Here is a 27,883-nt window from a genome sequence, read left to right on the forward strand (position 1 = left end):
TCACTGCATTTTCAGTCCACCACCTGCGACGTCTCTCCTACTCACAACCACCCGTCCCCACTCCCCATAGATCAGTGAGTGCCATCATAGCCGCCTTGTCTTTTCATCTTCTAGAATGGGGTTGATCCCACCTGGCAAATGAACTCCCTGAGGCTAATGACATGCTGTCTAGCATGAATTTCAGCTTCCTGTTTTCCACTTTTGTTCCGTCCTTCCAGGCTTGAAGAGAAATCATCTTGCTGCCATCTTGCTATCTTGATCCTTGTTTTACCTCCCCTCTGCCCCCCCCCCCCATAGTCCTGGTTCTTTCTTGATTTTTCTCTTGACTTAAACATAACTGAAATGTGAATGTTCATTAGCCATAACCTTGAATCATTCATAGTATTTGTATAGGACTCATTACTTATTTGTATTTACATTTATTTTCTGATAATCTTCCCTTCCAGTTTCTCATCATTGTTGAAGGTGTGTGTGTTTGTGAGTGTGGGTGTGGGTGTGTGACTGAAGATGGTTGACAAGTTTCCCATATATTCATACTGGACTTTTTCCACAACTCTTTTTCTTAGAGTTGTTTGTACAGGTTTTCAAAATTTCCTTCTTCAAAACTCATGACTCTTGGACCAATTTTCTCTGCAATATTTTCATTAAAATGGTCATGCAAACAGTCAACAAGCATTATGCTCACTTATACCAGGAAGGAATGTGGCAGATTCAAAGAAAGGCAAAAGCTAGTCCCTTCAAGGAGTCCATAGTCTAGCTGGAAAGACCACATGAAATAATTATGCAGAAACAAACACTTGACAGGATAAATTGGAAATAAGCCCAAACACTGACATCGAAGGGGAATGAGTAAAAGTTTCTTGTAGAAGGTGGAATTTTTAATTGATACTTGAAAGAATCCAAAGATACAAGAAGGAAGGAACACATTTCAGGTATGGGGGGAAGCTGGTAAAAACATTTGAAGCCTAAAGATGACGTTATCTTGTGCAAGGAATAGCAAGGATACCAAGTGTTCTAGGGTCACAGATTAGATGGCCAGGAATAAGATGTAAGAAGACTAGGAAAGGGGGTGGTGAGTGAGGGTAGTTTGTACAAAGCTTTGAATGTCAAAGAGAGCAATAGGAGTCTTGATTTATTGAGGAAGGGGTGATGTGGTCAGATCTGTGTTTTAAGAAAATCACTTTACTGGTTGAATGGAGGATGAACTGAGTGGGAAGAGACCAAGGCAGGTTGATCTCCAGCAGTTACTACAATAGTCCAGGCATGAAGTGAGAGGGTCTGCACCAGGGTGGGTGCAATGTCAGAGGAGAGGGGGGCATATTTGAGAGATGCTACAAGGATGAAATCAACAGACTTTGGCACCATATTGAATACGGGGTGGTGGTGGTGAGAGATAATGAGGAATCCAGGCTGACTCCTAAGTGTCTGAGGGACCAAGAGGATGGTGGTGCTCTACAGTAATAGAAAAATAATAGGGAAGCTATGTGATTGCCATTTTCCTTTCTCAAACTCAAATCTGCTCTCCCAACATCCACAGTACTTATTTTAAAAATTCCCACCTTTTTATTCTCTATCAAAAACTCTTGAAATCATCTTTCTTCTTAAAATTCCCACCATTTTTCTTCCAGCAATTCTTTGTGAGTTAGAATAAGACCCAGAATAGCAGTTATCTTCTTTCCTCTACTTTTTGGAGAAATTATCATTAAGGCAAGTAAAAAATGTATTAGGTTTTTTTGCCTTTGACAAAGGCAGGGAGCTTCATCATATAATAGAAAGTCCCTGATGATTACTTTATCATGCCTGCATGACAAGTTGTAAACAATTTCCTGAACTCCTTTATCTGCTTCCTCCTTCTGTCCAGGTGGTCTGTAGACTATATTGTTTGTATCCTCAGTTAATTCTCACTTGATTGTTTTACACTTCACCTTGTGATTCCTGGATTTCCTCATATGGGTATAATTTCTCAATATGGAATACTACTCTACTCCCCACTCCTTTCTATTTATTCTGTTCTTCTAAAATTGGTATATCTTCAATCTCTTTCCCCTCATGAAGACTTACTCTACCAAGTTTCAGTGAGATTGGACTTTCTTTCTCGCTTTAAATCTATAATTCCAATTTTTATTATCCTTCATCTATGTGTATGTGAATTTCTAAGTTTTATTATTGCCTTCCTCTTGAATTTTGTTTCCTGCTCTTTTCTCCTTATGCTCTTCTCCCTTTGTTTGCATGCCACTCTCTGGGGTATTGAGTTTTGCAAATTATGGGCAATTTTCTTCTTTTTACAAACCAATTTCAGTTGAAAGTTCTCTTGGAAGATTTTCAATTCTCTGAGCCAACATATTTTAACTGGCCCTTAGTAGGTTTGCTCATCCCTGGCCAAAAACCAATCATTCCTATGTTTCATCTCATGGTCCCTAAAATGAATAAAGAATCATTGACTTTGGGAGGCAGCATGATAGACTTTGGGAATACAAGAACTAAGAAAAATTGTCCCTGTCCTCAAAGTGATGTTTATAATAAGTGAACAACATCTGTGTGTGTGTGTGTGTGTGTGTGTGTGTGTGTGTGTGTGTGTGTGTGTGTAAGGCACTGCTTCTTTTGTTATGTGAACAGTTTGCTTACTTAAAGAAGAAAAAGTGTGTGTAAAGAAAACTGGCAAAAATTCATTTTGTGAAGAAATGCAGACTCTTAGAGAAACTGTTGGTGAGAAAGAAATACCCTTTCAGATGAGAGGTCCTGATGGAAGACAGAGTGATCAGTGCCTGAGAAATACAGCAGGCTGTAGGGCACTGTGGTTCATTGCTCATTTGTTTGTAAATGCTTTTAGATAGTAGAAGTTTATTACTAAGAGCCTGGAAAACAAAAATGACTATTTGGGGATATAAAAAGACAGTGGGGTTCCTATGTGACAGAAGGGTGGATTTCTTGAGTTTTTACTTAAAAGGTAATGATGAGTCACTGACTCCAGGAAGGCTGTGATTGGATCACTAGAAGATAAAGCAGCAAGGAGGAGAGAGGGAGAGAAGGAACCATAGGGAGAAATAACCCAAATTTGAAATAGAAGACAGTGTAGGATGAGTCACAAAAAATCAGGGCAGACAACTTTAGAAGGCTTCCAGCTGGAAAACTGACTTCAAACCAACAGAGTCCATGGCTGCTCTTCTGGGAGACTGCTTATGAGAAGAGGGCCCTAGCTTTATTGATTAGGTGGGGAAAGGTTGGACCCCCAGACTAGGCTCTTTGGCTGTTGGGGGAGCTCTGAAAACAACTATCCCTGATGCTGGCTACAGACTGGGGGAGGAAAAATATCCCAGGGTGTCTGGTTACCCTCTACTTGAGAGAATCTGATGGAAAATAAAGCTTTTTCATCTTTTTTCTGGGAACTGCTTATTGGAGATTTTGTTAGAAACTGAAAAAAGAAGTATTCTGTTGAGGGAAAAGCTTGTAGGGCTTGTCTGTAATGCTTAGAGACCCAATCTGAGCAGCTTTACATTTTTTCCTGCCTTAAGGGAACTGTTTTATCATTAAACAGATGCAATGCAATGCTAAAAGAGCATACCATTTTCTTATCATTCTATTAAGTGTGGTTGTAAGGTAGAATAGCTTGTTCTTCTTCATTAGCTTAAGAGGACAAAAAGAGCTGTTTTGTCCAATGGGAATGTGGGTAAAGACCAGAAGGGGAGTAGTTAGAAGAGAGATGTTGTACAGATGGTCCTGGAGGATCCAAGGATATCAAAGATGGAAATCCAGATTGTGAGTTGGTCCCCTTGACAGGTTTCTGTAAGTGTATGCACATTCTTCCCCACAGATACTCCATGCATTGGAGAATGTGACTTGTTTGGGGGATGTGGGGTACTGTGATATTTTATTTGTATTTTCTTTTTTCTTTTTTTGCATTTTCTAATGAATGTTATGATTATGTGTTGATGTTTAAAAGTTAGAATTATGATTGATTTTGTGAAAATGAGGACAACAATGTTGGCTTAGGGAAGAAGGGGGAAGTAGTAGGAGTGTGTATACACACACACACACACACACACACAGAGCAGGATTATCCTTAGGATTCTGAAAAAGTGTTTGAGTTAAAGCCATATGATCATAATTGGCCAACGCCCTGGGAAAACATCCAAGATATACATGCATCAGTACAGGTTGGGTGAGTGAATCAGTCCAGAGGGAAAGAATGATATTACAGATGTCACATTGGACAACATATTCATAGATGATAGTGGCTGAGTCAATAGTTCCGAATGTGGCCACATCTGGAGTAGATAATGCACATGAATAAAAAATATAAACAAAGTAAATACTCAGTAATATGGAGGGGGGGTGGAGTGCTAACAGTTGAGTTGATGAGAAAGAACATTCAATCTTTCCAAGAAAAATAAATTACATGGCATCATTTTCTTAATGATCTGTTCAAAGTTCAACTTTCTTTGTCTTTGGAAGCTCTACCCTACTTTAAGCAGTTCTGCCCCTTAGTTAGTCAGCTTCTTGTCCAGAACATGAGAGTCCTAAAGTATGTTTTCTAAATTCACCACACAAACCTCCAGGAGTGAACGGTGATGATCATTTGACATTCTTTAGGAGGCTCTCCATCACATCTTGGATATAAATCCTGGCAAGATTATCAGACATGTCTATTGATCATATAAGGTTTACATATGATGTCCCCCAGACCTCTGATTCATCAGTCCCAACCTCACTACTTTTGTTGCTCTGATCTGGCTTCCTTGACCTCTCCTCTGGAGGAACATCAATCTTTTTGTTGTTTTGTTTTTATAATTCAATTTTATTTTATTTTCAGTTCCATATTCCATCCCTCTTACTCTCATTGAGAAGGAAAGAAAAATAAAAACTATTTGCAAATATGCATCAGCATATAAAACACATGTCTACCTTAGTAATTTTCCAAAGAAAAAAGAAAAAATAAGAAATGGAACATTCAACATCTATTCTAGGCCCATCAGTTTTCTCTCTAGAGGTGGATCACAATTGCATCATGGAACTTGGAATTGTGGTGGATCATTATGTTGAATAGTTTTGAATAGTTGAATAGTTGCTGTATTGCTACTATTATATAAATTGTTCTGCTTTTGTTCACTTTGCATCTGTTCATAGAAGTCTTCCCAGGTTTTTCTGAAATCAATCCCCTTCAGATTTTCTGGGAGCACAATAATTTTCCATCACATTCATATATTATAACCTGTTCAGCCATTCCCCAATTAATAGGGATCCCCTCAATTTCCAATTCCTAGCCAACACAAATATATTGCTATAAACATCTTAATTTATATGGATGCTTTTTCTTTGATTTATTTGAAGAATAAACCCACTGGTAGTAGTATTAAGTCAAAGAGTATGTATAGTTTAATAGCTTCTTTGGCATGATCCAAATTACTTCCAACAGAAGTTCATTAGAATACCTATTTTCCCCACATCCCCGCAAGCATTTTTTATTTTCCTTTTATTTTCTGTCATGTTAACTACTCTGATGGGTGTAAGGTGTGGTGCCTCAGAGTTGTTTTACTTTGCATTTCTTTCTTAGTTTTTAGATCATTTTTGTATGCTATTGATAGCTTTGTTTTCTTCCTCTGACAACTTCATAACCTTTAAGCATTTACCAACGAGAGAATGACTTTTATTCTTGTAAATCTGACTCTATTTCCTATATATTTTAGGAATGAGACCTTTATCAGAGAAGCTTGACATGAATTATCCTCTTCTAATTTGAGTTTCATTGATTTATTTGTGCAAAAAAACTTTAATTGTATATAATTAAAATGATTCATTTTACCTTCTGTGGATGTATATCTCTCTTATTTGATCATAAATTCTTCCCTATACATTGATCTGACAGATGATTTTATCCATGCTCCACTAATTGGCTTATGCTATCACCCTTTATGTCTAAATTAGGTATCCATTTTGAATTTATCTTATTATAAGATGACATGTTGGCCTATGATTCACTTCTGCCAGACCATGTCACAATTTCCTCTGCAGTTTTGTTGGATGGTGGAGGGTTCTTTAAGTAGCTGGGGTCTTGCTGTTATGCTCATTTGCTCCTGTATATTTTTTAACCTAATCTAATCCCTTGATCAACCTCTCTATTTCTCTTACCCAGTATTCAATTATTTTGATGCTCATAACTTTGCAGTAGAATCTGAGATATGGGTACTGCTAAGTCTGTTTCCATCCAATCTCTCCCTGTGGATTCCCCTCATGTTCTTGACCTTTTGATCTGCCAGATGAATTTTGATATTATTTTCCAACCCTATAGAATAATTCTTTGGTAATTTAGTGGAATTTCACTGAAAAAGTTAACTAAGGTAGTATTGTCATTTTTATTATATTGGTTCTGCCTACCCATAAACAAGGTTTCTCCAATTATTTAAATCTATCTTTATGTTTTTTCATTATATTTATTAAGTTCTGGTGTGTGATTTGGCAGATAGACTTCTAAGATTTTTTTACTGTCTGTACTTTTTTTAATTGAATTTCTCTTTCTATGTCTTGCTGGATTTTGTTGATAATATTTAGAAATTATATAACATAAATCTATAAAATATATAATATATAGATTTATACAAATTTATTATATAACCTGCAACTCTAATGAAGTTATTAAAATTCACTTAGTTTTATAGTTAACCCTCTAAGGTTCTAGGAAAATAAGCATATCATCTGCAAAAAGAAATGGTTTTGTTTCTTCATGGCCTATAATAATTCCTTCAGTATTTTTCTCATCTTATTGCTATAGCTAGTATTTCTAGTACAATATTGAAAAGTAACGATGATAATGGAAATCCTGTTTAATCCCACATCTAACTGGAAAGTTTTCTAGCTTACCCTTATTACAGCTAATGTTTGCTCTTAATTTTAGACAAAGGAAAATTCTATTTATGTAATTTCTAGTACCTTGAAAATGAATAGGTTTCTTTTTTTTTTATCCAAAGCTCTACATTTACTGAAATAATCATATGATGGTTTTCTTGTGTTTGCTAATATGGCCAACAATGCTCATAATTTTCTTAATAATAAACTAGACCTTGGGGCAGCTAGGTGGTGCAGTGGAAAGAGCACTGGCCCTGGAGTCAGGAGTACCTGAGTTCAAATCCAGCCTCAAACACTTCATAATTACCTAGCTGTGTGGCCTTGAGCAAGCCACTTAACCCCATTGCCTTGCAAAAAAAAAAAACTAAAATAAAAGATTCAATTCAATAATGAACTAGCCTTGCTATTCCGGTACAATTCCAGACTGGCCATACCTTAGGATCTTTGTCACTTATTGTTGTAATTATCTTGCTAAATTTTTTGTCTAAATTTATCTAAAATTTTGGATTAATACATTAGGAAAAATAGTATACATATTTTCTTTTTCCTGATTTGAATCCCTGACAAATTGGTATTAAGACAATATTTGTGCCATAGAAGGAATTTAGTAGGATTTCTTTATCTATTTTTATCTTCTTTATCTATTTTTAAAAACAGATATATTTTTGAAATATAGTTTGAAATATTTTTCAAATAAAATGTTCTTTAAAGATTCTGTAAATCAATCTGGTCCTGTATCCCTACCTCCCTTAGGAGAGGATGCATACTTATCCATTTATGGATTATTGAATTATTTTTCATCTATATTAAGCTTCCTATTATTTTAATTTGAGCAATTTACATTATTTAATATAAATTTAACCTAAATTTTTCATTTTAATTGAATTTAAATAAATAAAATCTATTTTTAAATTTAAATAATTTAATTTAAATTTTTTCATTATTTCAGTATTTCAATATTTCCTTAAGATTATCAGTTTTAGGGGTGGCTAGGTGGCACAGTGGATAGAGCACCAGCCCTGGAGTCAGGAGTACCTGAGTTCAAATCTGACCTCAGACACTTAATAATTCCTAGCTGTATGGCCTTGGGCAAGCCACTTAACCCCATTGACTTGCAAAAACCTTAAAAAAAAATAAGATTATCAGTTTTACAGACATATATTTGGGTAAAATAGCTACTATTAATTATTATTTATCTTCATTGTTTATTAATTCACCTTTTCCATTTTTTTAATTTTAGAAAGATTTCATTTATGTACAGTTTTACAATTTTTGCCCCAATCTTACTTCCCTCCCCCCACCCCCCACAGTAGGCAGTTTGTTAGTCTTTGCATCATTCCCATAGTATACACTGATCTAAGTTGAATGTGATGAGAGAGAAATCATATCCTTAAAGATAAAACATATATTATGAGATATAGCAGAATTACCTAATAAGACAATTTTTAAAAATTAAATTAAAGGTATATATAGAAAGTCTTTGGTCTTTGTTCAAACTCTACAATTCTTTCTCTGAATACAGATGGCATTGTCCATTGCAGATATCCCAAAACTGTGCCTGATTGATACCCTATTGGTATGAGCAAGTCCATTAAAGTTGACCATCACCCTCATGTTGCTGTTTGGGTGTACAATGTTCTTCTGGGTCTGTTCACACAAATCCTTCCAGGCTTCTCTGAATTCCCATCCCTTCTGGTTTCTAATAGAACAACAGTGTCCCATCACAAACATATACCACAGTTTGTTAAGCCATTTCCCCGATTGATGGGCATTCCCTCAGTTTCCATTTCTTTGCCATCACAAAGAGAGCTGCTATGAACATTTTTGTACAGGTGATGTTTTCATCCTTTTTCATAATCTCTTCAGGGTATAGACCCATTTGCTGGATCAAAGGGGATGCACATTTTTGTTGCATTTTGGGCATAATTCCAAATTGCTCTCCAGAAAGGTTAGATGAGTTCCCAGATTTACCACATTCCTTCCAACATTGATCATTGTTCTTTCTGGTCATATTGGCCAGTCTGAGAGCTATGAGGTAGTATCTCAGAGATATTTTCATTTGCATTTCTCTAATAATTAGTGATTCAGAGAAATTTTTCATATGACTATGGATTGCTTTGATCTCCTCATCTGTAATTTGTATTTGCATATCCTTTGACCATTTGTCAATTTGGGAATGGCTTGTCTTATTTAAAAAAATTTGACTCAGTTCTCTAATCATAAAAATTGTTTCCCAATTTACTACATTTCTTTTGATCTCGGCTACAGTGGTTTTGTCTGTGCAAAAGCTTTTTAATTTGGTGTAATCAAAATTATCTAGTTTGTTTTTAATGATGTTCTTCATCTCTTTCTTAGTCATAAATTGCTTCCCTTTCCATAGATCTGACTAGCAAACTATTCCTTGATCTTCTAATTTGATTATAATGTTTTTATGTCTGGATCCTGTATCCATTTTGATCTTATCTTGGTATAGGGTGTGAGGTGTTGGTCTAATCTAAGTTTCTTCCATACTAACTTCCAATTTTCCCAACAGTTTTTATGGAAGAGAGAGTTTTTATACCAATAGCTGGACTCTTTGGGTTTATCAAACAGAAGATTACTATAATCATTTCCTGCTATTGCACCTAGTCTATTCCACTGGTCCACCACTCTATTTCTTAGCCAATACCAGACAGCTTGGATGACTGATGCTTTATAATATAATTTTAGATCTGATAGGGCTAAGCCACCTTCTTTTGCACTTTTTTTCATTAAATATCTGGAGATTCTCAACTTTTTATTTCTCCATATTAATTTACTTAAAATTTTTCTATAATTCATTAAAGTAAATTTTGGGAATTTTGATTGGTAGGGCACTAAACAAGTAGTTTAATTTTGATACAATTGCCATTTTTATTATATTAGCTAGAGGTATACATGAACATTCGATATTTGTCTAGTTATTTAAGTCTGATTTTATTTGTTTTAGAAGTGTTTTGTAATTGTTTTCAAAAAGTTTCTGAGTCAGCCTAGGCAGGTAGACTCCCAAGTATTTTATATTGTGTGAAGTTACTTTGAATGGGATTTCTCTTTCTAGTTCTTTTTCTTTAGGTTTTTGCAAGGCAAATGGAGATAAGTGGCTTGCCCAAGGCTACACAGCAAGGAAATTATTAAGTGTCTGAGACAGGATTTGAACCCAGGTACTCCTGACTCCAAGGCTGGTGCTTTATCTATTACACCACTTAGCCGCCCCTTTCTAGTTCTTTCTGCTGTATCTTGCTAGTCATATATAGAAATGTTGAGGAGTTATGAGAGTTTATTTTATATCCTGTGACTTTGCTAAAGTTGCTAATTATTTCTAGTAATTTTTTAGAAGTTTTTTTGGGATTTCCTAGGTATACCATTATGTCATCTGCAAAGACTGAGTTTTGTCTCTTCCTTCCCTATTCTAATTCCTTCAATTTCTTTTTCTTCTCTTATTGCAAAAGCTAACATTTCTAATACAATACTGAATAGTAGTGGTGACAGTGGGCATCCTTGTTTCACCCCCCACTCTTACTGGGAATGCCTCAATCTTATCCCCATTGCATATAATGCTTGTTGATGGCTTCAGATAGACACTGTTTATTATTTTAAGTAACAATCCATTTATTCCTACACTCTTACATGTTTTTAGTAGGAATGGATGCTATATTTTGTCAAAAGTTCTTTCAGCATCTATTGATATAATCATATGATTTCTGATAGGTTTGCTATTTATATAATTGACAGTTTTCTTAATACTGAACCAACCCTGCATTCCTGGGATAAATCCTACTTGGTCATAATGTATTATCCTAATGATAACTTGTTGTAGTCATTTTGCTAAGATTTTATTTAAGATTTTTGCATTTATATTCATCAGGGAGATAGGTCTTTAATTTTTTTCTCTGTTTTAACCCTTGCTGGTTTAGGCATCAGCACCATATTGGTTTCATAGAAAGAGTTAGGCAGAGTTCTGTCTTTTTCTATTTTTCCAAATAGTTTATATAAAATTGGAACCAGTTGTTCCTTAACTGTTTGATAGAATTCACTTGTGAATCCATCTGGCCCTGGAGATTTTTTTCTTAGGGAGTTCAAAAATGGCTTGCTGAATTTCTTTTTCTGAAATAGGGTTATTTAGGTATTTAATTTCTTCTTCATTCAACCTTAATTCAACATATATTTTTGTAAATATTCATCCATTTCATTTATATTATCAAATTTATTGGCATAGAGTTTGGCAAAATAATTTCAAATTATTACTTTAATTTCCTTCTCATTGGTGTTGAGTTAACCTTTTTCATTTATGATACTAGAAATTTGGTTTTCTTTCTTTTTTTAATCAAATTTATCAGAAGTTTATGAATTTTATTGGTTTATTCATAAAACCAGCTCTTGGTTTTAGTCATTTATTCATTCGTTTGTTTGTTTGTTTATGTATTTATTCATTCATTTGTTTGTTTGTTTGTTTTTAGTTTTTGCAAGGCAGTGGGGTTAACTGGCTTGCCCAAGGCCACACAGCTAGGTAATCATTAAGTGTCTGAGGCCGGATTTGAACTCAGGTCCTCATGACTCCAGGGCCGGTGCTCTATCCACTGTGCCACCTAGCTGACCCTGGATAACAGTTTTTTAAATAAGTTATGTGTATCCATCTCTTCTGGCTAATTAAATTCTCTCTAATAGAGTTACAATTCTCAAGAGTTGTTAAAGTCTTTCTTTCAGGTAGGGATATTGCCAGTTTCATCTTATTTGATAACCGTTTTTTTCCCCTTCCCCCTCCCTTTTTTTTTAATTTTATCTTTTCATGTGTCTCTTGAGTCTCCTGTCCAAATTTTCTATTAAGCTCTGGTCTTTTCATCAGGAAAAGTTGGAAGTTTCCTATTTCATTAAATGTCCATCTTTTGCCCTGGAAGAGAAGGCTTAGTTTTTTTTAAATTTATTTTTATTAAAGATATTATTTGAGTTTTACAATTTTCTCCCCAATCTTGCTTCCCTCCCCCCACGTCCCCCATGGAAAGCACTCTGTCAGTCTTTACTTTGTTTCCATGTTGTACCTTGATCCAAATTGGGTGTGATGAGAGAGAAATCATATCTTTAAAGAAGAGAAGAGAAGTCTAAGAGGGAACAAGATCAGACAATAAGATATCTGTTTTTTTCTAAATTAAAGGGAATAGTCCTTGCACTTTGTTCAAACTCCACAGCTCCTTATCTGGATACAGATGGCACTCTCCTTTGCAGACAGCCCAAAATTGTTCCCTATTGTTGCACTGATGGAATGAGCAAGTCCTTCAAGGTTGAACATCACTCCCATGTTGCTGAGAAGGCTCAGTTTTGCTGGATATTGGATTCTTAGCTACATTCAAGTTTCCTTGCTTTTCAGAATGTTACATTTCAGGCCCTTCTATTCCTTAATGACGATGCTGCCAGGTCCTGTCTAATCCTTACTGTGGCTCCTTAGTATTTAAATAATTTCTTTCTGGCTGCTTGCAGGATTTTCTTTTATCTGATAGTTCTGGAATTTGGCCACAACATTCCTTGGTGTTTTCATTTTGGGATCCCCTTCTGGAGGGGATCGATCATTTTTTCAATAGTCATTTTGCCCTCTGGTTCCATGATATCAGGGCAGTTTTCCATTATTAAATCCTGTAATAGTAAGTCCAGGCTTTTTTTCTCTTTGATGTTCTCAGGAAGACCAATAATTTTTAGGCAATCTCTCCTCGATCTATTCTTTTTTTATGTTTTTGTTTTTTGTTTTTTTAGGATTTTTTTTGCAAGGCATATGGGGTTAAGTGGCTTGCCCAAGGCCACACAGCTAGGTAATTATTAAGTGACTGAGACCAGTTTTGAACCCAGGTACCCCTGACTCCAAGGCTGGTGCTTTATTCACTATGCCACCTAGCTGCCCCTACTCAATCTATTCTTGAGGTCAGTGGTTTTGCTGATGAGGTATTTAACATTTTCCTCTATTTTTTCAATTTTGGGGTCTTGTTTAACCAATTCTTGTTGTCTCATGAAGTCATTGGTTTCCATAGGCTCCATTCTTTTTTTAGGGAAGAATTTTCTTCATTTACCTTTTGCAACTCCTTTTCCAATTGGTCAATTTTATTTTTGTAAGAGTTTTCCCTTTGTGCATTTGAGGTTTTGAGAGAATTATTTTCTTTTTGAATTTGTCCAATTGTATTTTCCAAGGATTTGTTTTCCTGTTGCAAGGTGTTAATTTTCTCTTGTGTTTCTTTTCCTAAATTTTCCAATTGATTTTTAAACTCCTTCCTGTTTTCTTCAAGGAAGTCTTCCTGTACTGGAGACCAAATCATATTCTTCTCAGGGTTTCTACGTCTCTCTGAATTAGGGTCCTTTCCTTCTAGGAATTTTTCTATGATTCCACCCCCCCTTTTCTGCTGGTCTTTCTTCATTTTCCTAAGATCTTGTGTTGGGGAGGGGCTGGTTCACAGAGGTTTGGTGCTGAGATCCCTAGAGGCTTTACTTACCGGGTGTAGTATATATGGCTGGCCAGTAAGGGGTGCTGGCAGCTTTTCTCACTGGGTGCAATATCTCCTCCCGGCCAGTAGGGGTGCTAGAGGCTGGAACCTTCTCTGCAGCGCTTCCCAGCCTGTCAGTCCCACCGCCACGCCTCCACTCTCTGGTCGCGGTTCCCACAGCAACAGCCCCCAGGGCTGAGCTTGGCTCAGCTGGTCTCTGGCTCCTCCCCATTGGCTGCCCTCGCCACACCCCCACCCCCGAACACAGACCTTGAGGTCCGTGTTGTTCTTCCCGCTTCTCCTTCTGGGTTTTGTGGATGGGACTTCCATGAAGAGGTTGGTTTCATATTATTTATGAGGGAAGATCCGGAGACCTCTAAACAGGGCCAGGCTTCTCTCTGCCATCTTGGCCAGAAGTCCTAAAAAAAAAAAACCTTTTCCATTTTTGATATTGATAATTTAACTTTCTTTTTTATAGTAACCAAAGGTTTATCTATTTTGTGGTGTTTTTTCCCCAAGAAAAACCAGCTTCTGCTTTCATTAAACTTTCAATTTTGTTTATCTCTCCTTTGCTTTTCAGGATTTTTATTTTGATATTTATAACATGTTTAATTTGTTAGCTTTCTTATTCTTTTGATTACAGGCCCAATTCATTGATCAACTCTCTCTTTTACTGATGTGTTTAGTAATATAAAGTATCTCCTAGGTACTTTTTTGTCTGTGTCACATAAATTTTGGTATATTGTCTCATTGTTGTTTTTGTTTTTAATGAATTACTTGTTTCTGTGGTTTATTCTTGGCCTGCTCTTTGTTTAGGATTAAGTTATTCAGTTTCTTATTGATTTCAATTTGTTTTTCAAGGACCCTTTATTGAAAGTAATTTTATTGCATTATGATCAGAAGAAGATGCATTAATATTTCTGCTTTTCTTCATTTGTTTGTGAGATATACCCTAATGGATGGTCAATTTGGGGATAGGTGTCATGCATGACTGAGAATAAAAATGTTCATTTCTATTCTCATTCAATATTCTCCAGAGGTTAAGCATATCTAAATTTTTCTAGAATTCTATTCTCCTTAATTTCTTTCTTGTTTGTTTTATGGTTAGATTTATCTGTGAGGAGTAATTTAAGATCACCAACTATTAGTTTTACTATTTCTTCCTGTAATTCATTCAACTTTTCTTGGTGCATATATGTATAGTACGAAAATTAATTATCTATGATATCTCTTAGTAAACCATAGGTTCCTTGTTTTATGTCTTTTAATTGGGTCTGGTTTTGTTTTTATTTTGAGAACATGATTGCCACACTTACCTTCTTTTTTTTAACTGCAGCTATAATAGTTTCTGCTCCAGCTCCTTACTCTAATTTAATTTGTATATTACTGTTTCATGTGTAAACAACATATTGTTGGATTCTGTTTTCTAATGCAGTCAGATATTCTCTTCTGTTTTATGAGTGAGTTCATTCCATTTACATTCACAGTTATGATCGCATCCCATATATTCCCCCCCCCCCTTATTTTCTTATACCTATCCTCTTTTTTGACCTGGTCCCCTCTTTGAGTCTGTTTACTTCTGACCATCTTCATCAATCCTCCTTTTTATCCCTGCCTCTTTCTCTCACTGCAACCTTTCTCTTCAACAGATTCTATTCTACTTTTTTGTTGGGTAAGATGTAATTGTGTACTAAAAATTCTTGTTTGTACATTGTCTTTTCATAGATTTCTTGGGTTCTGTACCCAACTGTGTATGTTAATTCCCTTTCATAACTTCCTTGGATAATTCTGATTAATCTCCTCATTTTTTTCCTTTACCACTCTTATTTGGTTTTTAAATTTTCAAATTTGTAATCTTTTTGCTCTTTCTTTAGCTTTTCTAGGAACTCTTAATGTGTTATTTCCAATCAGCATTTTTCTTTGAGGCTATGCTTGCAAATGTTTTCAAGTCATTGTCTTCTGTATTTGTGCCTTAAGTTTTCCTGCCACTAGAGTAGTATTTTATGGTCAGTTTTTTTTATTATTTTCTCATTCTTCTAGATTGTTCCTTGACTTTGAACTCTGAGCTCTTCTGTCTTTTATGTTTTCTATTTTCACAGATCAATCAGAGGCAGGTCTGCCTTTTTGTTGCTTCCAAAATGGTGTGATCTGGGGAAAGATCTATTCACTGTTCTCCTGGTCTGAGTTCTGTAAGTATTTGACCCAGGTTTGCATCTATTGACTTGTATAAAGTTGATTGGATAGATTGTTTCTAGATTCAGTCACTAATAACCCTGGGATATTCTATAGATTTAGGGGAACTGAACTGCTAGCTCCCTTTGGTTTTGATCTCCTGTCCTGGATGTTTCACTATAGGTTTTATTTGCTGGGTTACAGGTTAGAAATGCATTTCCAGAATTTGTTTTGTTTCCAGAATTTGTTCAGCTAAGGATCCAAATTTGGTAGTGGTCACCCTTTTCTGCCCTGGGTCTATGACTCAGAACAAGGTAAAGAGTGACAGAGCTGCTAGTTGGTGCCCATTTCTGCTCTCAGTGCTAATTCAGGTATTTCCTGAATATTCTCTTGGCTCCCTTTCCTACCATTGAGTTAGAATGATCTCAGCCCATCTCTCTGCTGTTTTCATTGCTACCTTGATATGCTATTTTCATTGCTACCTGGCCAGCTCCTATTTCAGTATTCACAGATCTTTCTTTCTGTCTTCTGAAGCTTCCCTGGGGTAGAAAAATGACTCACAGTGACTTTTTCTTAGGTTTATCAGTCAGAATTCTGTCAGGACCATTTTTTAGGCTGTTAGTTGATACAGTAGGAGAGTTAGGTAAAAATGTTTCTTCTACCTCGACCATCTTATCTCTGCTTCCACAACATTCTGAGATAGATGCTACAGGTATTATATCCAGTTTACAGATGAGGTCACCAAGCCTCCACTGTTACAGGACTAGTAAATATCTGGAGCACTTGAACATGGGGTTTCCTGATGCCAACTGTAGGTCTCTATCTGTTATAGCGGGTCCCCAACTCTCCCCAAATAGAGACAATACACACATTATCAAACTGAGTCCTTAAAACAATACTGTAAGGAGGGTAGGAGTTATGACCCCCATTTCCAGCTGAAAATCTTCAAGAGCCTTAGTCAGATGAAAAGACCCTGGAATTGTTAATGCTTTAAGAGGGGCAGCATCTGACCATGAAAAACCCCTGGCCTTGGAATGAAGACCACCCGTTATTGAATCCTGCCTCTTCCTGACCTGTGACCCTTAATTAGCTGTGAATGCTCATCTGGGTCTCTTATTTCTTCTTAATGTAAAACGGGGATGATAATACCTGGTTCAAGAGGCCACCTGGCTTAATGGATGTCAGACTTGGAATCTCATTTTGTAACCTTGAATAAGACACTTTGCCCTCAGTTTCCTCATCTGTAAAATGAGGCTAGCACCTTCCTCTTCAAGTTGGAAAGTTTTATACACCTGAAAGTTTTGTGTAAAGTTGATTATTGTTATTAAATTCAGTCTATATCCTGTGGCCTCAGAATAGAAATTCAATGTATGGTCCCAATGTAAAGACTCAAAATAGAAAAGCCCAAGAAGGAAAGTTAGAAAAAGAAGTGGCCAGTTGGCACCATGTAGAAGCCACAGCAGATGGCCCTATTTGGCAGAATCAATTCTGGATACTTTTCTAAGGTCTAAATTTGAACATATACTTCAGTGGAAGGAATAAATTTTGATGGAAATAAGTCAGGAGGCAAATGTACTTTGTCAGGAACTTATACATATGAAGAGAATTGGTGACCACGTCATCTCCAACAGCAAATATTATATAGCATCTGTTGTCCAAGTTCTGGGAATACTTTCATTGTTCAGTAATTTTCAGTCATGTTCATCTCTTCATGACCCCTTGACAAAGATACTGGAATGGTTCACCATTTTCTTCTCCAGTTCATTTTGCAAATGAGGAAATTGAGGCAAACAGGTTGAAGTGACTTGCCCAGGGTCACACAGCTAATAAGTGTCTGAAGTTAGATTTGAATTCATGAAGATGAGTCTTCTTGATTTCAGACCCAACATTCTCTGTTGCCCATATTGGGGGATACAAAGAAAGGCAAAAACGTGGTGCCTGTCCTCCTGGAGCTCACATTCTAATGGAAGGCAACCACATGCAGAAAAAGTAGAGGAGGAGAAAGGAGTGAAATGATACAGAGAAGAGTTTGGGACAGAGTCAGTTATTATGTGGGGAGAGCACTATGGGAAGAGATAGGGATGAAAGGATGAAGAAGAAATATTCCCTGCCCTCTGGGAGTTTACCAAACTACACAAAGATAAAGAAATAGAAAAGATATATAAGAGAATTTTGAGAATTTAACACCAGAATCTGGGGCTTAAGTGAAGCTGGGCATTCTGCATGGGAATGGGAGAGGAGGACCTTCTATCACCTGAGCTGAGGCATGGAAGAGGAAAACGGTGCCCCAGAGAGTGGGTGGGTTTGACCAAGAGAAGAGTGTGGGCAATGATCACTAAGGTAGATGGGAGGTATCCACATTGTGGCAGGTTTTAAATACCAGGATGAAGAATGTCATTTTTATCTTAGAAGAAAAGGGGAGGCCCTGAAGATTTTTGAAAGGGGAGAGAGGGGATCATGACCAAAGCTGCCCTTTAAGAAGATTAATTTTGGCATTGGTTGAGGCTGCTAAAAGAAGAGAGCCCTGGACTTGGAGGCAGGAAGACCTAAGTTCAGATCTCGGTCTGAGAAAGTGACTTAAGCTATTCCAGACTCAGTTTCCTTATCTGTAAAAAGAATAAAACCTACTTCTCAGGATTGTTGGGAGGGTAAAATGAGATATTGTTGTAAAACTCATTGCTTGTTATTTTGTAGAGACTTTTTTGGGAGAGAGAAGATAATAGTAGCAGAGGGAATCAGTAAAAAGGTTGGTAATAAAGTCCTGGCCAGAGATGACAAAGGACAGAACAGGTCTTAACTGACAAGACCTGGTAGTCAGTTTGTTATGAGGGGTGAGGGATGACTGAACCCACAAATCTGGGGAATTAGTTTGAAGGAGAGAGAAACTTTTCCAGGAAGGAGAAAATAAAGAGTTCTGTTTTAGACATGTTGAATGGGAGATCTATGTGCCATTCAGGTGGTGATGATCCTGCAGGAACCATGATGTGGGATTTGAATTTTCAGGAAAGATTTTAGACTGATTTATGGAGATTGTAAAGCCATCTGAATGGAGAGGATAATTGATTCCACAGGAGGCAATGCAGTATAAAAATAATAATAGCCAGTGTTTACATAGGGAGAGACTAGCAATTACTAACCCTCTAACCCTGGACAAATCAATTGACCTTTCTGAGACTCAGCTTCCTTATGGGTGAAAATTGGGGGCTGGACTTGCCCTAGATTTACGATTTTGTGATCCTTCCAGTTGATGAGATCACCAAGGGAATGAACTAAGAGAAGGGTGAGAACAAAATCTTGCCCCCAGTTAGTGGGGGGGGGGGGGGGAGGTGAATCTCATGCCACAAAGGAGATTGAGAAGGAGTAGTTCACCGAGGAATAAGAACATGATCCTAACTAGATTACACTTCATTATTTGGAAATGTCTTACAAGCTTCCAAAACCTATACTGTAGAAGGATCAATAGACAAAGTCATTGCCAGACTCTGCCTGGAGACTTCCATTCTTCTTGTTCCTTCAGTTCCATATAATGGAAACAGGTAGATTTAGAGTCAGACAATGGAGAGGCCATGTACTGACTTTATGTTCAGAATCTAGAGATGTATCCGAGTTCTGCCATTTCAAGAGAGCCTCAATACATAATTGCATAACTTTGGACAGATATCCCTACCCCTCTGGATGCAACTTTCCTCATCTTTAAATCTTACCATCCTATAAAGAGGAATGCTTCTTGTCTTGAGCAAAGGGTTGGGAAAGAAAAAAGGGATGGGGAGCAATGGAGCAAAATTTACAAGCTAACATTGTTTTTGCTATTTTTCTGAATTTTTTCTTTTTTTTATTTAAGAAATTATTGAATGAAAATGACTGAAAGACTTTTACAGAAGTTACTAGCCTTGGATGAATATTCGGGGAAGATGATGGATATGCAGACACTGGTTAGTACAAGGTCCAGGGTAAAATAAATTTAATGTGAATAAAAATGACCCAAGGACCTCCTACCCCATCCCCATCCCCCCTTTTTATTTATTAATGGTTTTTTTAATGACTGAGACTGAAATTATTTTAATTAGTAAGAAGGGATTGCTTTGGTTCATAGGTGGCCAGTCATAGGTTCTGTGGTAAAAATATTTACTCTGAAGTCAGAAGACCTGGGTTCTGATTCTGTTTCCATCATTTATCCATTGACTAAGTCATTTTTGTCTAATTGGACCTCAGTTTCCACATCTATAAAAGCATGGGGGTGCTTTTTTATTATTATTTATTATTTATTTGAGGTCTCTGAGGTCACTTATATAATCATATATTTTAGCCCACAATAAAACTGAGCAACATTTTTGTATTAATCCCTCTCAATGTGATGCACAAGGAGGTTCTGATTTCATTAACCTGGGGAACTCTCAGTGTGAGGAATCCCTCTACCAGTGCAGATCTTGACCCATCTGAGGCTTGATGGATGAATCCCAGGTCACTGTTGAGGCTTTGAGAGGTGAAAAGTGACTCCAAGGTCATTGCTCCATTCACTGTACCTTTGGGCTGTCACAGGATCATATATTTGATTCCTGAAAGTCATCTAGTCCAACCCTTTCATCCAAGAAAATTGACGTCTAGAAAAGGGAAATACGTTGATCGAGGTCACATAGGTAAAGTAGCCTCAGAGTGGGATTGAACCCCAGGCCTTTGACTTCAGTTCCAGAACAACTTATCTCCTGGCTTATGAACCTTCCAGTAAGATGGCACCCACCCACCCACCCTCTCCCAGGCAGAGGTTGTTTGAGTTTTGCCTTTGTTATCTCCAAGGTCTGACCTATGATAGGTACTTATCAATGTGGCTTCAGTTGAAACAGAATTGAAGCCTCATTTCCACTTACTAGTAACAGAAGATGACTACTCTCCCAACTCCACTAAAGCCAATTTTTGTTGCTTCTTCTCCCAGAAATGTCAGATGCAAAATATCAGTGTGAAGAAGAGTTTGCATATTCCCCTGACTTGTGACTTCAACACTGGTTTTGAAAAGCCCTTTCCTAAAACCACTGCTTCCAAAATCAAAGAATCTTACCAAAAGGAACAGTTTTTGATGGATGGTCAAAAGATGGAGGACAAGTTCACCCGGTAGGTGGGAATCAGAATGACCCCTCATTTCACCCGGGGTGGGGGTCACTGATATACCTCCAGAGACTTATCAAAGGACCACAAACTTAAAGTGAAGTAGACCATTGAGTCCAACCCCCTCATTTTACAGAGGAGGTAGCTGAGTCAAATGACTTGTCCATGGGCACTCAGCTCATTTGGGTCAGAGGTACTCCTTGGATCTTGAGTCTCATTGATGCTGAGACAGGAGCTCTCTGTCCACTCTCCTACTGTGCCCTTTGATCCACTGATAATACTATTCCATCCTTGCATAAACATGGGTGATGTTTTGGACCTCAGAATCAGGAAAATTTCTTTTCCTGAGTTTAAATCTGGTCTCAGACATTTCTGAGTTGTATGACCCTGAGGAAGTCACTTAACACTGTTTGCCTCAGTTTCCTCATGTGCAAAATGAACTGGAGAGGGAAATGACAAACCACATTAATATCTTTGCCAAGAAAACCTCAAATGAGATCACAAAGAAGCAGATGCAACTGAGCAACAGCAACAAAAAGGTTTACCAAATGCTTTATATATGTTGTCTCATTTGATTATTATCTCCATTTTACAGTGATATCTAGGGTCACACAATTATAACTATTTGATGATGTATTCAAATTTATATCCTCCTGATTCCAAGTTCATCAGTCTTTCAAAAAGTTGTTTCTTTAGAGAAAAAGACCAAAATTCCAGGAGCAGTAAGATTATGGAGAAGGGATTGTACTCCTCTCTGGTGGCTTATGGTCTCTTATATTAGCTACCAATCCATAACAGCATAAAAATGAAGGTGCAGATGTCTCATTACAATATTTTTGGATGGGAGTAATAGAGTTTTGTCTCCATCATCATCATCATCATCATCACCACCACCACCATACCACTATCATCATGCCCACTCCTACCCCACCACCATCACTATCATCATCCTTTGACCTTTACAAAGGGTTATTTACTTTGAAGGATATGCAAAAGCAAAAATACAAACATTTTCTCCCAACACTTGAGCATCACAAAGTCCAAGGTTTGCAGCATGCTCATAAAGAAGTAACCTCAGAGTGATCTTCAGAACCCAGCCCAGTGGCCCCTAAGATGAAGACTCCTCCACCAAAAGTCATTCCATATCTGGAATTGTGGGAACCAAGCTTAGAATGAGCCCATTCTCCCTAGAGACCAAGGTGGTGAGAAGGGAAGGGTGTGTCCCCAAGGTGGACTTTTGGACATCACAGGTTTGGAGTCTCCATTCCTTTCACCTAACTTGGAAAAGAATGAGTATGAGCCTGAGAACCAACCTCCTGTGTCCCCCCCGCCCCAGCATTGGCTGTCCCTGGACACTATCAGGGAAGGTGTCAGACAGCAAGGGAGCAAGCAGCACAGAGATGCCGCCTTTATTTTCCTAACTCTCTTTTGTGATCAGACAGCTTTCCACAGCTCTTTTGGAGTTTTAATAACCCTTTGTGAAAAAGGAGCTATTCTCATTTGCCAAAGGACATGCATGGTCTAGAGAGGACAAAGCCACAGAGCTGAGATCAGAGGGTCTGGCCACACTGGAAGTGGAGAGTGACCAGAGGTTTAAACTAGTCAGACAGAGAACAGATGTAGTTCAAGCTAAATACAATCAAGTAAGGAGAAAACAGTTTGTGAGTAGAGTTTAGAAATAGTCATGCATGGTTCTAGACACTTGCCACCTGCCCAAGTGGTCCTTGACCCTTTTCCTGTCCTGTCCTGTGGGCCAAGGTGGTCATTCTCCAGATAAGTCCCACATGATCTGATCCAGGTGCCCCTTACCTGTGCTTACCATGGTCCTGGTCAAGAGTCTGACCAAAGTCTAGAGAAAACACCTGGTATTCAGGACCAGTGTCCTTCCAGACCTCCTCAGCCAGCCTAGTCTCAACCAGAGCCTCGCACACCTGCTGCCCTTGATCAGTCTTTCCTCCTGGAGACCCACAACAAAGAAATCACTGGATTCTAGACCCAGAGTCCAAATGACAAACTCCTCCTACTCTGGGGATAAATATATGAGTCAAGGAGCTGAAACCATCCTGGAAGTCTGGTGTCAAGTCTGGTGACACCTAGAAAACAGAGGCAGAGGATGCTGCCATATCTCAGGGCCATACCCTTCATGGCCTAGAATAAATTAACTCACCAGCTCAGCTGAAAATAGATTTGGAGATAAGTGTTGGAGAGGATGTGGGAACACTGGGACAATGCTGCATTGTTGGGGGCATTGTGAACTGATCCAACCATTCTGGAGAGCAAACTGGAACGATGTCCAAAGGTTTATAAAAGTATGCATACCCTTTGATCCAACAATACCAACATGGCATCTGTATCCTGAAAAGATCAAGATAAAGGGAAATATTTAGAGCGCCTGTTTTTGTGGTGGCAAAGAATTGGAAACTGAGGGAGATGCCCACCCATTGGGGAATGGTCGAACAAGTTGGGGTAGATGAATGTGATGATGGAATATTATTGTTCTGTAAGAAATGGTGAGGGTTGGATTTCAGAAAAGCCTGTAAAGACTTACATGAACTGATGCTGAGTGAAGTGAACAGAACCAGAAGAACATGGTACACAGTAACAGCAACATTGTGAGATGATCACTTGGATGGACACAGCTGATCTCAGAAATCCAGTGATTCAAGAAAATCCTAAAGGACTTGTGATGGAAAATGCTATCGTCATTTAGAGGGAGAACTATGGAGTTTGAATGCAGACCAAAACAGACTATTTTCAATTTTTGAAATTTGTTTTCTGGGAGGTTGGGATTTTTTTTTTTTTTGCCTTTTATAGTAGAGGGGAAAATGTGGAATTCAAAAGATCACAAAAAATGAATGTTGAAAACTATCTTTACTTGTAATTGAAAAAAATTAAATTAAAAAGAAAAGGGAATTGGTGGTCATCTAGTTCAGCCTGTACCTATGTGGGTATCCCCTCAGTAATGTCCCCCAAATCCAATCTGACTGAACACCTTCAACCAGGTTGCCTGTCCCTGCTTTGGGACAGCACCTGTTCTGGACCACACCTGAGAATAGACCTCTGCAGCTGGCACAGTGCATAGTGCTCTGGGCCTGGAGTCAGAGCCACCTGAGTTCTGAGATCTTCCCTAGTTGTGTTACCCTGACCAAGTCACTTCACTTTTATTTGCCTCAGCTTCCTCAATTGCAAATTAGGGGTCATAATAACATCTACCTCTAAGAGTTTTTGTGAATCAAGTGAAATAATATTTATTTAATGCTTAGCACAGTGACTGGAACCTTATTGATTGATTGCTATCTTTCATGCCCAGAGAGGACCAAAATGACATTAGGACATTAGGGACTGGAAGTAAGAGGGGCATGGAACCCAGTGTGGAATGATCCAGTTGCTCCTTGGTCATACCATAGCAGGATTATTGCCTTCTCCTCTCAGAAACATCAAACAATTCCCTTCAAGAGACAAGCTGGAAAATAAGTCACGTGAAAGAGTTAGAACAGATGGGGTGTAGAGCCTGCAGAATAGAAGTCAATGGAAATCTGCTAGGGATCAGTACAGAAGGAGCAGAGGCATTCTGCTTAGACTTAAAGCTAGGGTTCTTTTGCCTCAGGGTCCCATTGGGCAGTCATCTAGGGAAGCCTGTGGACCCCTTCTCAGTCATATTCTTAAAAACATAAAATATGTAAGATCACAAAGGGAACCAATTATATTGAAATGCAGTTACCAATTTGTTTTAAATTGACCTCCAGGTTAAGAACCTTGGAGCAAGAGGGTAAAATGAGAAGTAACAGGTAGAATGAATGGGGGATGTTTTTAACTACAATGAAAGCACAGGAAAAATCAACAAAGGCTAGGAGGTCTAGTGGATGGGACAATGATAATTCACGTTCAAAAGAAGATAGTTTCTCAAGCCTGGTTCTCTGATAAGGAGAGTGACAATTGCACCGAAGGCTGCTGGAGAAATATCACTACTAAGATGTCAACGCTAAAGATCAGTAAGGAGAGGGAAAGAGCCAAGCTGCCCTTGGTGAGTCCAAGTCCAGAGCTAATGACAGAGAACAATGCTGATGATCATCCCAATGATCAGAAAGACAGAAGTACCACTAAGATTGTGGAAGGGCAAACATTTCCTCTAGCAGGGAAGAGAAGAGAGTCTACAAACTCAAGATCAAGTAACTGAACTGATTCCAGGGAACCAGCCCAGCTTCACAGAACAGGAGGACCCTGGCATCCTTTTTTGGATGGGGATACCAAACTGGGTGACCTGGAAAATGTTGTAGCTATCAGTTACCTGGGTTTGTTTTGTTTGTGTTTTTTTGCTTTTTAGCAAGCTAGGTGGGCCAATACAAAAAGTGAGACTTGGAATTCGGAAGACCTGAATTCAAATCCTTCTTCAGACAAATCACTTAGTCTTTTATGCCTCAGTTTCCCCAGGCACAACATAGGAATAATAACATCTTTCTCATAGGATTTTTGTGAGCATCTAAGATAATCTACATAAAAATATACCAAAATGCACAAAGTGCACTTTGTAAACCTTAAAGCATTAAATAAATGTTAATGATTATTATGAAGCAGTATGTGATATTTTTGTGAAGAAGATGGATGTTGACTAGACAATCCAATTGGATGGCTTTAAAATCGACTGAATGGTAGAACTCAAAGATTAATCAAAAATGATTCAATGTCAACATGCTAGGGAAGGTCCACGAGATCTATGCTTGGACTTGGACACTAACAAACATTTTTATCAGTGTTGTAGCTAGACCAAGAGGGCACATCCCTAAGATTTGAGAGATAGGTTTATACGCTACCTCATAGTCTGGATCCAAAGAGGGTCCTTAGCTTTCTTCTGCTTGGCCCTAGAGCCGGCCTAGTGTGGGTGGTAGATGGAGATGTAGCCTTGAAAGACTCACACTGGAAGACCTAAAAACTTCACAATGGAGCTGTCCAAAGGTGGAATTGGCTCCTTAAGGACCGTGTGGGCTCCCTCAAGGGACATCTTTAAGCCAACAATGAATGATTATTTGGTAGAATTGAGCTTGGATTCTGGATCAGGAAAGGGATGGACTAAATGATCCCTTCCAACCATTAACTGAATCTATGTTGTTTCTTCTTCAAAATTCTTGCTTTGTCCATTAATAAATGCATCTTTAATAAATTACCCCTAATTTATTATTTTTCTTAATTTACAGTGATTTAGACATACAGAAGCCTGAACACCAAACCTCTGAACTTTTGCCCAGAAAACATCTCCTTGGAAAGGCAAATATAAGATCTTATTCTGTTCCAGGCAACCTGAAATATGCCCCTTTAGGTAATTCATTATGAAATATAAAATTTCTTTGGATTCTAGAAGTCATAAAGTTAACTTCATAGATTTCAGAAAAAATGTTGAGAGGTATGGGGGGGGCTCACTACTGATGAACAATGAGGTGAAGCAGGCTACCAACACATTCACATATGATACTATAATTTTTTAAATTATTGAAAATATAGATTAATGTTAAAAATAATAATACACTTAAATAGGCTAATAAGGTTAAAGACTTAAATAAAGACTTTCTATATCATTTCATTTGATATTTGTAATATTAGCCTCATAAGCTAAAGATGTAATATGAGGAAACTGAGGCAGTCAAAGGTCAAGGGCATTAGCTATGGTCACAGAGTTTATAAGGATCTTGAGGTGAGATTTGAACTCTCAAAAGTTCTGTTCTATTCACTGTAGTACTGCCTCCAGATGGTATAAATCACAATCTGATCACAATGTGGAGCTTTCACAAAGCGTGGTGAAATGATTGTCATATTTTTGATGATGGATCCTACCGGGTCCTGAGCTTGGGCTAAGATGAAATTTAGTAAGATAACATGGAAAGCCTTCCTCTAGTCCTACCAAACCCAACCTCACAAGAGCAAGATGAGCCCTCAAGGACAAAGGAAAGAAACCTTTTTGACTTAGTACAGCATAGCACATGGCTTGTTGAGTGTCAGATAGCAGTTTCCCAGAAGATGATCAGGGTGTTCTGCTGTATTGAAAGCACATGAATCATGAGGTAATATGGAGGCCAAAAGACCTAGGTTGGATGATTAAGTCCAGAAGGAGGGTGGTGGTTCTCTCCACTCTTTCCCAGAAATCTGATCTAGAATATGGTTTTGGAAGCCCAGGAAAATGATGAAGCCAACTAGATAGTGATGGACCTCAAGATTAGACCATATGAGAATCGATTGAAAGAACCGGGAATGTTTAGCCTACAGAACAGAAGACTTAGGGGGATTTGAGAACCACCTTTGAGTATTATTTGAATATTAAAGTATTAAGACCTTTGAGTATATGGAATCTAGAAGAGGGCTCAGGTTTTGTATGGCCAGTAAACAAAGAATATTTTTACATTTTTAAATAAAGTGTTATTGTAATTTAAAATATAAAATACAGTCTTAGCTTGTGGGCCATCCAAAAACAGGTGACAGATTCACTTTTTCCTTCATGTCTGTATTTTGTTGATATCTCTGCCAAGAAAACTCCAAATGGGATGGCAAAGAGTCAGACACAACTGAGCAATAATTATGTGCAGAACTTTAGTGCAGCCCAGATTTATAAAGGAAACTAAGAAATACAGTTATCAAAATGTCTAATTTTTTTAATCCATAGACCTCAGAATAGTAGCCCTGATGTAATGGATAGGACATTGGAGTTGGAATCAAGGAAATCTGGGTTCAGATCTTTCTATTAGATGCTAGTGACTGGATAAATGACTCTCCTCTCTGAACCTCATTTTCCTCATCTGTAAAAGAGATGGTGAGACTTGGTCACCTCCAATTTCCCTTCAATCTCTTTTATTATTCTATAAACCTTGAGGTCTCTTTCAGATTTTCTTTGTTACCATTAAAGGGGGAGAAAGGAGAAATTCATGATAAAATCTTGAGCTTGGATGTTCAGTTAAAGGTGTGAAGTCAGTTAAAAAATGATGAAAAAAAAAATGATCCAAGGTGTTAATGCTTTAGAAATTGTCACCTCAAGAGTGAAAACTAATGAGAAGATGTTCTCCTCCTCAAGTGATTTCTGACCCTGTGCCAGATGATTGTGCCTTTCCTTTACAAAACCATGATAGAAACATGGACAAACTGAATAAAGAGAAGCAAAAAGCCATACAAGTCTAACATTGACTTCAAAGATAGAATGTATAGATCTGATTTAAGAATTTTAAGTCTCCCAGAAGAGTATGACAAGAAAATGCAAGGAGTGAGGAGATGGACTTTAAAGGTGCAAGGAATAGCTATAGTGTCTGTTACCA

At 37.7% G+C, this 27,883-nt stretch overlaps 1 protein-coding gene across 3 annotated transcripts in view; it reads left to right on the forward strand.

Annotated features, from left to right (window-relative positions):
- C2H1orf141 (chromosome 2 C1orf141 homolog) overlaps positions 1 to 27,883 on the forward strand; it is a 55,166-nt gene that overhangs the window by 11,239 nt on the left and 16,044 nt on the right. For 2 of the 3 annotated variants that reach the window (XM_074221227.1, XM_074221229.1), the window contains exons 3-6: positions 15,419 to 15,508; positions 19,333 to 19,423; positions 20,422 to 20,597; positions 25,784 to 25,905. In XM_074221227.1, the coding sequence (XP_074077328.1) occupies positions 19,343 to 19,423; positions 20,422 to 20,597; positions 25,784 to 25,905 (379 nt within the window). In that variant the 5' untranslated portion in view covers positions 15,419 to 15,508; positions 19,333 to 19,342. Of the gene's footprint in view, positions 1 to 13,495; positions 13,656 to 15,418; positions 15,509 to 19,332; positions 19,424 to 20,421; positions 20,598 to 25,783; positions 25,906 to 27,883 lie in introns of those variants that run through there. The other variant, XM_074221228.1, reaches the window with a different exon arrangement.

Source organism: Macrotis lagotis, chromosome 2 (genome assembly GCF_037893015.1).
Source record: "Macrotis lagotis isolate mMagLag1 chromosome 2, bilby.v1.9.chrom.fasta, whole genome shotgun sequence".
In the NCBI taxonomy this organism is placed as follows: Eukaryota; Metazoa; Chordata; class Mammalia; order Peramelemorphia; family Peramelidae; genus Macrotis; species Macrotis lagotis.